This window comes from Camelus dromedarius, chromosome 10, assembly GCF_036321535.1.
Source record: "Camelus dromedarius isolate mCamDro1 chromosome 10, mCamDro1.pat, whole genome shotgun sequence".
Classification (NCBI taxonomy): Eukaryota; Metazoa; Chordata; class Mammalia; order Artiodactyla; family Camelidae; genus Camelus; species Camelus dromedarius.
Genome location: NC_087445.1, coordinates 1,170,404 through 1,184,853, shown reverse-complemented (window position 1 = coordinate 1,184,853; position 14,450 = coordinate 1,170,404). Strand labels below are relative to the sequence as shown.

Below are 14,450 nucleotides of genomic sequence, written 5' to 3'. Positions count from 1 at the left end.
AAACATGGCAATTCTCATTCAGTTGGACTTAAATAATTACCTTTCAAGCAGACTAGAAGTTGGAATGCTAAATGACAGCTCTTTACTTCATTTCAAAAGCTTAGGGTTGTACAGACAGCAAGTAAACGTTGGTGCATTTTATGCTTCTCTGCCCCACAAGCGCTCACACCCTTGGATGGCAGCAAACTCCTCAGTAACTGACGCCGAAAGTCAGCGGACTTAGTGCCCATTTTACAGATGGAGCAAAAGAAGACGAAAGAGGAAAAATCTCTGGCTTCAAGGGACACACCCGTACGAACCTCCAGGAAGACTGGAAACTATGTCTCAGATTTTCTTACAGCGGAAATCAACACAGCAGTAACCAGCCCTGGGCGTCTACCTGTGAATCAGAGCTCACACCCAGGAGAGAGAGACAAAGATGTGAAGGGAAGACTCTTGTTTTCTTCGTTTCTCTTTCTTTTTGTGAATCAGGTTTAGAAACGTAAGGCTACATAAAGGGAGGAGGAGGACTGTGTACTAAGACTTGCTCGATCAGATTCTAACAAATTACGCATTTGAAAATTGATTTGCTCAGGAACACACATTGTTGAAAACACATCTCTGCAGGGAGAATTCCAACCTGGGTCTGGCAGCTTCCCATGGGTTTTGGTTGGGTGAACAGTGTTATTTCAAGAACAGTCCTATGAGCTACTGAGCTCGGATTCAAGTTTTTGAATTCAGGGGGAAAGGAAATTCTGATTTCCTTTCAATCCAGGAGCCAAGAGACTGAAAGCCACAGGAGACTAACTTGAAATGCTTTCCAGGCTGTGTCTAGGGGAAATCACAGCCCAGGGGAGAGAAAGGGTCAGGCAGAAGTTGACTAGATACTCCACCACATTTGGTAGTCACACAAACACAAAAGTTTCCCAAGATTCCACCCCAAAAGGGGGGTGGGGGGTGGCGTGCAAGGCTTCTGGCTGGTGTAGTACATGTTTTCAGCCTTGGAAGCCCTGAGGAAATGTGTGACCTCCTTTCTCTGTTTGAGGCGCCCTGGTCCAAGCACAGAGTAACTTGTCACCCACCCACAATGACCTGCATCTTTGGGCACAACAATCAGTGCCACGGGACTGCCAGACAGAAGGCGGCCTCTCCAGGGAACACAAGCTACTTAAGAAGCCTAGGGTGGCAGCTACACTGCTGGGAAGCACCACTCACTTTGCAGCTCCTCCACCGCCTTCGTCATTATCGGAAGACGACGACGTAGAAGAACCAGGAAAGTACGCGGAGTCCACGTGGTTGGGGCTGCCGCTGGGCGCTGGGTTGATCGGGGAGGACCGTTCATACAGCGGAGTATGTTTTCCTTCGTGAGGAATGTTACTGTAGTTCTGCTCAGTCAGATTCTTCCCGCTCGTGTCCAAGGTGAGAGCCGGCTCAGCGAGGCTGTACGGGTGTGGACCCTGGCCCGGAGCACCTGGGCTGGGGACCTGTGGGGCCTGAAACAGAGGGCACAGATCACACGTGTGTGCACACTGCCTGCACGGCCCGCACACGTCAACATTGCCTGGTCTTGGCTAAGTTTTAATTCAACAAACACTGGGATCTGCTGCACATTTCAGAAGTTTAAGAAATTATTTTACTGTTCATTAAGATTTGCTGCTTAGGGAGCTTGCAAGGCAGCTGTCCCCCACCAAGGCTGGGCAGGCCAGCTGCAGAAGGAAAGGAAAGGCCTTACCACAGGCTTGGCTTGCAGAGAGGTCTGTGGAATGTTGAGCATCTGGGGGGGGACATATGGTGGCACTATCCCAGGCATTCCAAATGGATTTGGTCTGGCTGTTTTATCAACATGGAAAGAAAACAATAAAACAACTGTGAGCAGAAGGGCACTTCCCCATGACACCACAGTTGCTAGCACATGTCCCCACGTGTCTCGTACCTCCTCAGGTGCCAGCACGCCACTGGCCCCACTTCCCAGAAACCTTTAGAAATTCATGTCGCTTAACATTAAAAAATACTTAATCTGGGGGGGAAGGTATAGCTCAGTGGTAAAGTGCTTGCTTAGCATCCATGAGGTCCTGGGTTCAATCCCCAATACGGCCATTAAAATAAAAAAATAAATTAAAAAATCTAATTACCTCCCTGCTAAAAATTTAAAAAAAAAACCTTAATCTTATGATGATCAATTTTATACACTGGGGTTAGAATTCTAACTTCCAAGAATTCTCAATTAATTCTGATAGTTTTTGCACTCATTCCTCTCCGTGAATGCCTGGTTTGTCCCTGTCTTTAATGTTCTCCCTCTGCTTGCTGCTGACAGCGCTGGAAGCCCTGTAGTACATCCTGTAGGCACTAAAGGAACAAAGCAGGACAGAGTGCTTCCCCTTCCACATGGGAAGCAATGGAGTTTTTCTATTTAAACTGCAATTAGATTCTTAGCTACTGGCAAGATTTTAAATATAAAAAGTGAAATGTGATAGTTACTGCCTATACTTTGTTTGTTCTTCATTGTTAAGAAAACCGTGGTCAAGTTACACACGCACTGCAGGATCGATAATGTGGGATTCTGTGCTCTCTTAGAACACGACTTTGTAAACCCGTTCTGATATACACTGGCCAAACGTTTGCTCATCATTACCCTCATGTTAACACGTAACAGTCAGACACCGAATGGAAGCCACGTGGAGAAGCAGCTCCAAACACAACCTCAGGACTGGGTCCCAGGTCGGCTTAAAGACATGGCATAAAGCAGTGAACTCAGCCCAAGGTCCAGAAACCTCCAGACCCACAACACTCAGTCTCCTTGTGGATCTGAGGAGGGCAGGGGCTGGGGTGCAGCTGGCCAGCAAGACAATGCCCCCAGCATGGGGTGACGGGAGATGAGTGTGGCCCTGATGTCAAAAATACTTTAAAATATCACTGTTTACTAATGTGACAGAAATGCGGCGACACTTCAGGGCTCTGGTCACTCACTGAACAATCAGGTGTGGGGTGCTTGTGACATCGGGCTGCGAGGCAGGCCTAGGGGTGCGGTGAGATCCGACCATGAGTGTCATTAGGGCTCACACTGCAGGAGACACAGCGACAACCCACACCCTGTGAGAACACACCACAAGTCCTACGGTCTCTTCCAGAGGTTTCTTTTAACAACAGGACAAAACCAAGCGTAGAGATACCTCAACGCAAATGTCATCTATCAGGAAGAGTGTCTCTCTGACCTTGAAATCTGAGCAACAGCAGGTAAGAACCCCAACCCACAAAGCACCACCTCTCACTCCACCAACTTGCTAAGATAAACAAACACATTCAAGTTAACGACAAAAATAAGGTGCCCAAACCCTCTTTCTCATTCTCTGAAAGGAAACCCCAGATGCCTTATCTGGGGTTCCCTGAGCCAATCCAGTCCAGGGTCGCACGGACACCGGGAGCACGAGGGCTGGGGCCATTGCTCACTTCTCACTTCCCCAGCAGACTCATGGGCCCCAGAGGCCACAATCTGTTGGAAGATCCCCTTTCCAAGTGTCTGGCACTCGAGCTGGAAATGCCACAGCCCTCTGATCTGGCTTGCATGAACAGAAGGCTTGGCCAGCTTCCAGTTGCACTGAACGGAGACGGCTGCAGGACGAGAAGCTGGGAACGGTAATGCTGGCCCGTGTGCAGATGGGGCTGGAGGCACATACACACACCCGCCCACGTGCTCACACACATGCGCACACGCGTCCAACACTCACACGAACACCACACATACACACGTGCACATTCACATGTGCTCACACACACACGACACACTTTTGATCAAACAGTAAGCCCATGAGTTCCAAAGCTCCGAGTGTGATACACGAGATCCTGTGACAGATAAAGTCCCTTCGCAGGTGATTCTGAATGGTAACCAGATCTGGGGCAAAAGAATATTATGAAATCCATGCAAGCTCTAATGGTATAACTTAAATTACTGTGCAAAGCCCAGTTTACAACCTCCTGCAGCCGGCCTACCACACCTGATTTCACAGAGCACTAAAAGTGAGAGACTTCCTTCTTCAATTACGCAGCAGCATTCAAGTGAAGACATACATTTATGTTCCACTCTATGTTGGGCCATTATAATGCTATAAACTTCCCTTTAAAAAAAAAAAAAAAAAAAAGCAAAACAACTCCTGCCAAATAAAAACACACACAGAACTAAACTTAAAAGCAAAGATTTCCAAGGAAAGAACATTTTCTAAGATCGTATTTCAATACTGACCCCAAATAAACCTTTGAGAACCCTCAGAACTAGTTACTGTTCTATCCTAACTTCGTCTATTAAATGAATTAATTGGCCTATATTCCTCTGAGGGCCTTGGAAATGGCCTCATAAGCAGCGGCCTGCCTCTGCAATCCGACCCCTTCCTGTGAATCGGTTCTTGTTCTTAATGCCCTCACGCGGCTACGCGGGGCCACTGTCTGCCTTCTGTGTGACAAGCACATCCTTCTCAGAACTGACACCAGTTCACGGAGTGGAGATTAACACCACCAGGTTCTCATTCTCTTCCTTTCACAAATACTTACTAAGAAAGGTAGGCTTTTGTTACAAAAGTAGGCAGACTGAAGACAGACAAAGGAGGAAAAAAAAAGTGTTTAATTACCATATGGAAAATATTGTCATAATTTAAACATATTTAAATATTAAAGGCTTTGAGAATAAAGAATCAAGCACTCGCAGCTGTGCTCAGTTAGCTGAACGCTGAGAGATGGAAAAGGCTGTTCAGTGTCCACGCCTTTGAATTACCTACTATGCCTGTGCGAAGCTAACCAGCTTTTCTCTAAATTAAGATTTAAGAACGGGATGGTGTTAACCAAGAAGCTCTACTGACAACTAGTTGGCCCTACACCAACCTAACAAACGGTCATCTATTACTGGGCATATAACTGTGGAGATGTTACATTAAGCAAATAATTATAGCAAAGTAATATTTTTTTAATTCTATAATTTAGATGGGTACTGATGTATGATTTGCAACTGCCACACAAAAAAACATAGCTCCGAAAATTCAAAGCTTAAATAAATCAATACGTTCCCTACCACACCACTAGTTTTCAATGCTTGCAAAGAACAATGCAAAATTTTCCAACTATGTTAACCACGTTGACATCTTTACTCAGTATCAACGTTATACGGATGTTAAGGCAACAGTTGTATGAAGGAGAATTTTACATAATCTGGTTTCATCCTCTCCCAGATGAATAAAGCTACAGTAGGGAACAGTGGAAACCAACAGGACGCTGCTGTGGCCTACGGAGTCTGGCAGACTGGAGCAGACTGAAGGCCAGCCTGAGGGCACAGCCAAGGAAGCCTGGGGCTTTAGGGAAGGAGGAGACAGAAGTCATCCCGGCTTTTAGAAAACTGAAGCTTGTCAGTTTCTGGTGAGTACCCACCGGCAAGAGCTCAGAGCCGGGGCAGCTGATGTCTGCCTGGAATCGTGGTGCCAGCAAGGCCCACAGGAAAGCCAGAGGCCACCGCCCAGGAGAGAAGCCCTCACGACGGAAGGTGAAGTTCAGGGCCAAGAAAAGTAAGATCATAACTAAAGCAAGTAGGTACCTGAAAGAATTATGAGCAAGGGAAAAAATTAACCTAGGGAAACACACTTCAGGTCAACATACATAAGAACTTTCAACAATGACAAGGGCTGCTCTGACTGCTTGCCTGTTGGTGTAGGAATATTCCACGGCTGGAAGGCAGCCTGGTGCTTGCACAGCATCCCTGGCTATCCAAATCTTCTACCCTGAGTTTGGACAGCACATATGTGGACCTCAAAGGATACGGCATCGTTCAAAGCCATGTGGTACCTGAGTCTTAAAGAGCAAGAGTCTAGGTGGTGATGAACTTATTCCAAATTTTATCCAAATCTATTAGTTCCTGGGTTCACTTAACCAGGGTTTGAATCGTAGGCAAACAGCAAAAGAAAAGAACATTTACATCTTGTTCAGCCACCTGTGAAGTTTTATAAGTCTATGATAAGACAAGACAAGTCAGTTTCTGTCCAACTGTAGATGTCAAAAAGCACAACCTAAAGAAAAGTCCTAAAGGCCTTTATATTGTAAGTCACTGGTAAGCTAGACCTGCAGTCCCCCCTTTTCACTGAATGCCACAAGCCACCCACAGACCTCACGACAAGCTGCGTTCGTCTCAGGAAGGCACACCTTGTAGTCTTTTAAACCAGACAGCAACTGAAAGGAGATGCAGTATTTTCAGTCGTTCTAAAGTGACTGATTTTTCAGGTTTTTAAAAAAATGACACAAGACCAGACAGCCTATATCACTTCATACCATAACAACAAAAATAAACCCACTAAAAATTGAATGAAAGGTCACAGGAACAGACAGAGAATCCAATGATCTGCTTGGGAATCAAGGAGAAAGAAGGAGAGACAATCAGAGGACTTTTAACTTAACATAATAACATCTTAGCTTCCCTCTGGCATCAACTATTCTGTCAGACTCCCAGGGGCCTGACATTAATGTCATTTACATTAAAAAACTGAAAATCTTCTAGATGATGACCACAGGACACAGGTAAGTAGATTCCAGCACCTCCCCACTGTGGGACGTTACAAAAGCGTTAAAAATCCTAAGGCAAACCTTTGAGAAGTGACAGGGAAATTCCAAAGGTACCCTGTTGGGTGGGAAGAGGGCAAGTTACTTCCCAGTCTGTGCGCAGTCGGTCCCGCTGTAGGTCCCACAGCCTGGCCACACACACAGACAGCCCTTGGAGCAGGAGGCTGGCCGGGCCGCCCCTGCCGTGAGCCGGCTGCATGGGAGATGGCAGGGGGATGAGGTCCTGAGGGCCGTGTCCCCTGGCGGAGGGCGGCAGGGACAGCCGAACAGGCACAGGAGCAGAGCACCCCAGGGGTGCTCAAAGGTGCTCTTGGGGGTCAAAAGGGTGCTAAAAAAACAAACAAACAGCCGGGGGAGCTCAAAAAGGTAGACTGTAATTCTGGGCCACCTTTTTGAGCTCCCCCGGCTGGTTTTTTTTCCAGCACCTTTTTGACCCCCAAGAGCACCTCTGAGCACCCCTGGTCCCAGCAGCTGGGATGCAGGAGCACCAACTACACAGTCTGCTGTTCCTGGTAAGACAGCAGGCAGTTACGTCCTCTCGTAGATGGGTCACCAGCGCCTGACACTGAGGTCTGCCTTTCGGCATTTCGTGGATCAGGACTCTCTGACCCAGCCTGGCAGAATGTGGGCGGCCGTGGGGGCTTGTCAGGACACAGGCTGATGCAGGCTCCTGACTCAGGCAAGCCCATCCAGATGAAACACCCACGGGGCCTCTCCACCAGCACCCAGGAAGTCTCCACAGCCAGAGGTCCTTTCTTCGTGGTCACTATGTGGAGTCTGTTCTTTGCTTAGTGGCGACAGCTCCTATTTCTATATTGTCCTCTTTGCACAATTCTCTATTATTAGCGCATGTTGTCCTGCTGTGCTGCAGGCTCCCTGGGTCCTTCCAGAACCCCACTTCTATGCTCCAGGGGCCACTATCAGCTCCCACCTTCCATCCCCCTGCACAGGCCCCCATCAGCTTTCACTAGCTACCTATGAATTTAAGCATGTTCTATCCTCCCCCTCATTTCAAGCTCCACCCTTTATGGAAGCAACTGGAGGTGGATTTGGAGGACTGGTGCTGGCCACCTACCCCACCCTCTCCCATGTCTCTCACAGCACAGAAGAAGCTGCAAAGCTACAAACTTTTTCCTAAGATCCCTTGCACCTTGAGGACCACGCAGCCACACGCTCCTGCACGGGGTCTGGGAGCTGTGGGTGCCACAGGGGCCTCCTCCTCCCCTCTGCTGACAGCTGTTCTGGCCACAACTCCTACTCTGGCTGCTGCTCTGCCCTCTCTGTGCCCCCAGTCCCACCTCCTCTCCTTCATCTCAGGCACCCCATCTCAGGCCCTCTCTACAGAGTGCCCTCCACAGAAAACCTCCCCAGGGAATCCCACCCACTTCCATGGCTCCAATCAGTGCTCGGGATACACAAAATAAACGCAAAGGGACCGTTAATACAAAATTCAGGCTGCTGCAGTGCAGGGGAATGTGACCAGGGGGAGACAGGAAGAGGGCTCTGATACGCATAATATTCAACTGATGTTTTTTGCTGTAAGAATATACAGTGCGTATGACAGTCTCAAAATAACTTGTTTTTACAATGAAAAATCTTTCAATGAGCTTCTGTGGTCCTAAGTGTTAAGTCTAAAATCTAAGGCCATGCTTGGTCACTGCACACCAGCCTGACGAGCATCACCTGGCCACTCCTTCCTTGCTTCCTGCGCTCCAGCCACAGTCTCCTGTTTCTTCTACATCCTGGCCTCGTACCTCAGGACCTTTACACATGCTGTCTCTTCTGCATATATACTTCCTCTCTGTCATCACCTGGCTAAACTCCTACTCTACACTCAAACCTCACCTGAGCATTAACTTAATCGAGCGGAACCAAACACTGGTTTAATCAAGGACGGTTTTAATCGGGTTGGTCTTCCTTGATATTCCTGTTCACATTCCTGTGTGGTTCCTTGTCTTACTCATCTACAAGGGCAAGGGGGACATCTGCCTTGCCTCCCACCTTGCCCAGCACTCAGCACAGTGCCTGGCCAACTAACACATCGAGGGGCTCATTTACTCTTTTTTAAAAAAATTAAATAGGTTATTTTTTTAGCAGTTTTAAGAAAACATAAGAAGAAAGTAAACCCCTTGTGGCACATTTGTTACAACTGATGATCCAATACTGATACACTATTATTAACTAAAATCTATAGTTTACATTAGGGTTCTGTCTTGGTGGTGTACATTCTAGAGGTGTGGACAAATTTACTAGGACATGTACCCAGCATTATAACAGTACAAGGAATATTTTCACTGCTCTCCAAATTCCCTGTGCTTTGCTTATTTATTCCTCTCTTATCCTCAAAACCCTGGCAACCTCTGATCTCCTTACTGTCCCCAGAGTTTTGTCTCTTCCAGAATGTCATATAGTTGGAATCATACAGTGTGTAGCCTTTTCAGACTGGCCTCTTTCACTTAGAATATGCAATTAAGGTGCCTCCATGTCTTTTCTGGAGATAGCACTCATTAAACTGTACAGATTCATGTAAAAATATTTTATTGGGTTTTTTTTTCTGGTAAGTATAAAGAGATACTTACCTCACTTGTAACTGACTTCAAAATCTACCTCATATCTGTATCTAACTTGAAGTAAACCTTCCTTCTCAATCCCATCCCAACCGTCCAGGCCACACACTGAACTCGGCACCGCCCCAAACTGCCTGCCCAGCTGTGACTCTGAGCCTGTGCCTGGTGGAGCCCCTTGCTGCGCAATTCAGATTTCTGCAACAGTCAGAAGCAACCGGAAACGCTTTACAGAAGGATTTACAGGTAGTTATCACCTACATTAACCTGCTGGAAAGTATCGCTCTAAATACCCCCAAATTCTTTACCAGTTACACCCCCGTTCTTCACAAACCACTTGGGAGCGAAAGAGAAAGTGAGTTCTAGGAGCATCAACGTCCTTTATAAAATACTCACCTCGTAATGCCCTTTGATGAATTAATACGAACATGAAAGCATTTTATAGAACAGTACATATTTTTGAGAAGCTCAAACTTAAACTAATTTAAAACTCATCTTGCCTTTTCAAAACATCTTCGAAATTGCTATCAGCTCAGGTGAATGCCGAATGCTACATCAAGCGTCTCTACCCTTTTCTCCTATGCTCCTCCTCTTTGATGAATGTGCTAGTCCCAAGTATACTGTCATGAATGTTTAAACCAGCTGTCAAACAAGGGCCAGAACATCACTACAGATACACGAGGTACCAGCTATGTCCCTGTGTGAACTCCTTTCAGGCTTTCTAACCATTCATTTCAACATTCACTGCTTTTTCTAGTCATTCTTCCTACAAGTAACAATGACAGTTATCTGTCACAAAGCAAGCATTCATTAAAGCATTTTACATATATTTTCTCTTCTAATAGTCATATAAGTATCCTATTTTAATAAAACAGGAAGCGTGAAGCCAAGAGGCAGTGGAATGGGGACGTCCACGACCTGGCATCAGCACCTTGCCTCTCATGTGTCTCAACAGCATCCACTAACATCCCCCTGGGCCCGGAGTAAAGCCAAGACGCCATGCTCTGCCCTCACTGCATCTCTCCTTAAGGGAAGTCATCCATGGTGGCGTGTCTACCCACTTCCAACACACCCTGTCCTTTCCAAGAGTAACCTTAAACTGTATTTCATCACTTCACTCGTCTCTTCGTGGAGTAAGTCATTCAGCCGCACATTTGCCTACTGTGGTACAAGAGTGGAGGAATAGGTAAGGTCCTGCTGCTGGACCTCTGAATATCTACCCCTGCATCCTGAGGGCGGGATGGGGGTGTGAGGAGGTGCACAGAGAATTAAATCAAGGTGATGTGACAGGATGGCCTGGAGGCTGATGTCACTTGGCTGGTCAAGAAAGGCCCCAAAGAAGTGATAGCAAAGCCTGGATCTCAGAAATGCCAGCGCCCCAGGCACAGGGAGTCGGGGAGAGAGCTCCAGACCCACGGCCAGCGCCGAGGCCCCAGCAGGAGCCAGCAGAGCAAATTTCAGGCAGGAAAGAAGGCAGGGCCTCTAGAGTGAGGGGCAGAGGCCAGCAGGAGGAGGAGCCAGACCATGCGGGGAAGCTGGTGCACAGCTGGGAGCGTGTTCCAAGCGCGACAGGAATGGCATGGGCTGACTGACATTTTAAAACACTATTCTGGCTGCTGGCAAGGAAATGAACGGCACGGGGGCAGGAGGGTGGGTGGCGAGGGCAGCAGGAAAGCAAGCGCCCCACCCCGTCAAGAGGCCGTGCGACTACCCAAGTCACAACAGCGGGCTGGGCCAGCAGAGAAAATGGCCTGTCCCCTCCTCGGTCACACGGCATCAGGACCATCCATGTTCATCTGTCTGTCACTCACCCACAGGGACAGCCATCAGAAGCCAGCACTTACCTTTTATCTCTGTGCCCCCCCCCCCCACCCAGTACACAGCACACAGTGGCACTGTGTTGAAATAAGTGAATGAATACTCTGATGTACAGGACCACTGTTAGGGACATTTCCACCCACAGGATTAATCTTTAAACTAGTTAAAAGTCTCACTCCTCTGACAGTCCCAGGGACATGGTTATATGAACTAAAAGCACAGCTGAGAAACAACAGTTGACAGTATGATTTCGCTGAGCTTCACTGCTCCAGACCCTAAGAAAGACACAATCTGACTCAGGAAGGAGGTTGGTACTTATGGTTAGTGCTTTACAATGAGATATTCACAACCTAGCAGCCTTGAGGCAAACAGTTTATAATTGTTTTTATTCCCCAGTTCAAATCTCTGGGTGAAATCTGATCTTTTGCCAAAAAAAGACAAAAGAGGAGACATGAACCCAGTGCATTTATGAGGGCACTTGTGGAAAGATCCAGAGAGTCCCTGGTGCACTCTGCAAGAGGACACCTCGTAGACATCGAGGTCTCAGCGTCACTGTCACCTGCCCGCCTTGGTCCTCACGGCTGCCTGCTCTTCTCCTCCACTCTCAAAAGTCCCTAAGTTTTCTCTCACTTTCCAACACTTTCAGGGATTACTACTGCGTCTGCCCGGGAAGTTCTGCTACACTTATAACTGCGGAAATCTCTTTCAAAAGAATGAACCTACAAGATTACTGGGTGAATATTTAAATCTCTTTGGTTACTGCATGGTCAGCATCCATTACAGACGCCTTGTCTTACTTACCTAAGTAATGTGGTGGGTGAAATGCCATAGGCTTACTAGTCGCTGAATAATATCCAATTGCTCTCTTAAATCGAATAACCTTGTCATCTGTTCTAGACTGAAATAAATGCAGGAAAACCTTTGTAAATTAGTATGCCACTGGTCATGTGTATTAACATATTCTTATAATTTAGCACACGTATAATCATCTGTAGCCTTTCAAGCTAGATGAGAGTTTAGAATGACATTAAAATCTTCAAGGAAAATCAACAGCTTAGTATTGAAGAAACAAATTGAACATTAATTCTCTTCGAGCAATGTACTTAACACAGAGTCTGACGCGGCAGTCAGGAGACCTGAGTTCTGGGGCACGGTCCCCCCAGCTTCTCCTTAGCCAGGTCTCTGGTGCTACTTGGAAAGGTTTGGCTCTCCATCTCCAGCAAGTGGGGCGGCAGTTTTAGCTCTTCAGAGAGTGCAGGAGGGGGCGGGAAGTGACACAAACTTCCCTTCTTCTACTAACCCTGACTCCCCTCACGTTCCGTACTTTCCAAAAAAAAGGAAGGAGAAATCTCTGACCACAAGTGAAGGAGGGATGCACAAGTCAGAGACCCTCAGTTCCATCTGACCCACTTCATGTCTGTCTTCTCAGTAGCGATCCCTGGCAGCAGAGGCTGGCAGCGGGGCCGGAGCCCCTGGACACGGCTGGCCTATGCCTCCCAAGCCCCTCCCGAGCCCAGGACACACCGCAGCACAAGGCGCTACCCGGGAGCTTACACGTCTACCTGAGAGTGCTGGAAAACATCCTTCGCTATGGCATCCAAGTCCGAGGTGTCCTGGATATTGCGGACGTAGTCAGCCACGGCCTTGATCACCACGTCGCACGGCGGCAAGACCAGCTGGTGGGCCCGGACCTGAGAAAAAAGCACACATGTCAATACTCTAATTCCAAGCTCAGGGTCCAGAAACTGCAGGTGGTGTCTCCTTCTAAGGGCCTGCCTGACTGTTACCCGTTTGTGAGTTCCTGGCCCCAGGTCTCTGGCGGTCTGAGGTTCAAGTCCTGGATCTCCCTTTCAGCTGTTGAAGTACAACTCAGCTGTCTCAACTCCGCTAGGCTGAAGAGGGTCTGGCAGCCTTCCACGACTTCTGAGATGCCTGCAACGTGCTCGGGTGAGCAGAGCACAGAGGAGCCCTGGACCACGGAGGCTTCCCTTCTTTCAACACCAGCCACCAGGAGGCGGTGCTGGATATGCCGCCCCCAGGACCCGAGTCCACTGCGGAGAGCTTACGGTCAGCCCTGAACGAGGGGAAATGGCATCCCTGACTGCTGAGGGCCATGTCCGATGAAAGACACAGGCAATGAAGTACAGGAATAATTTACTATCCAGGAATAACTGATACCAGGAAACAGTAAGTCAGTCTATTTTTTTTTAAAGTTTGTTTTGGACTTTTTCATAAAAACTAAAAAATACATGAAAAAAAGATAACTGAACAAAACTATGTTATACAGCTATGCTCTTGCTCTTGGAAACAAAGATGAATCAGGTACTGTGTTTATAAAAAATTTTTTTAATTGAATGACACTGAGAAATTACACTTTATTTCCTGTTCAGTCACAAAGATCAAAAAGATAAAAAAAGATGACAAAAATATCTAAAGGAGTTGTGTTTGCGGATCTGTGAGCCCCTGCCCGCCACGCCTGTGAACGTGGTACGTTACACGGCAGGAGAGGGTATGCTGGCGGTCTCTCGGGCCCCGCCTGTTACCCTGGATTATTCGGATGGTCCTCTATGGCGGAAAAAGAGAAAGAGGAGGCGGTTTCCTACATGAGGCAGAGCAGGACTCCACCTGCCATTGCTGGCTTTGATGATGGAGGAAGGGCCATGAGCCACGAAATACAGCATCTTTCGAAGCTGGAAAAGGCAAGAAACGTTGTCCTCAGAGCTTCCAGAAAAAACGTGGCCCTGCCGACACCTTGATTTTAGCCCAGGGAGACCCACTTTGGTCGTGAACTCCAGAAGTATAAGATACTAAATGTGTACTGTTTTAAGACACCAAACATGAAAGAAGAAAAGAAAAGAAAAGAAAAGAAAAGAAAAGAAAAGAAAAGAAAAGAAAAGAAAAGAAAAGAAAAGAAAAGAAAAGAGAAAGGAAAGGAAAGAAAGGAAAGAAAGGAAGAAAGAAAGAAAGAAAGAAAAAATGAAGAAAGAGAAACTCAGCATAAGCAAACAGAATGAAAGAACCTATGGAAAAAATCAACATTTATACTTTTAAGTTATCATCGTGCAAATTTTCAGATGCACAAGAGTATATTCAATTTCTTTTTGGAGAAGCAATAATTTTTTTAAAAAATAATGTTTACCATGTTTGAGTAGCCGCTCTCTGTCTCCTAAAAAAGCATTGGTCCCCTTGCTCTGGTCAGTGTTTGGTGAAGGTAAATCCCATCACAGTGAACTCCAGGCAGCGTACCAGTAAAATGTCTGTGGCTACAGACCACAAACTCATCTCCAGAAACCTCATTCCTCCTCTGGAGAATGAAAAACCACGGACACACACGTACTTCACAGAAGGGCAGTCCCTGAACAGTGCATTCCAGCCAGTCTGGGAGAAACGGAACTTCTGTCCACTCCCTACCTTTTGCAGTGTTTAACAGTCCCACAGCCAGGGCAAGCAGGAGGGCCAGTGAGTGGCAGCCCCAGGATCAGGGAGTCAGGACAGAAACCC

General features: G+C 47.2%; 1 protein-coding gene across 4 annotated transcripts in view; it reads right to left on the bottom strand.

Moving 5' to 3' along the window:
* Nucleotides 1–14,450, bottom strand: part of FAM120A (family with sequence similarity 120 member A) — a 97,564-nt gene that overhangs the window by 49,513 nt on the left and 33,601 nt on the right. For all 4 annotated transcript variants that reach the window (XM_064490087.1, XM_031447219.2, XM_064490086.1 and 1 more), the window contains exons 4-7: nucleotides 12,512–12,640; nucleotides 11,751–11,847; nucleotides 1,712–1,809; nucleotides 1,195–1,472 (exon numbers count right to left, since the gene is read on the bottom strand). In XM_064490087.1, coding sequence (XP_064346157.1) covers nucleotides 1,195–1,472; nucleotides 1,712–1,809; nucleotides 11,751–11,847; nucleotides 12,512–12,640 — 602 coding nt within the window. The remainder of the gene's footprint in view (nucleotides 1–1,194; nucleotides 1,473–1,711; nucleotides 1,810–11,750; nucleotides 11,848–12,511; nucleotides 12,641–14,450) is intronic.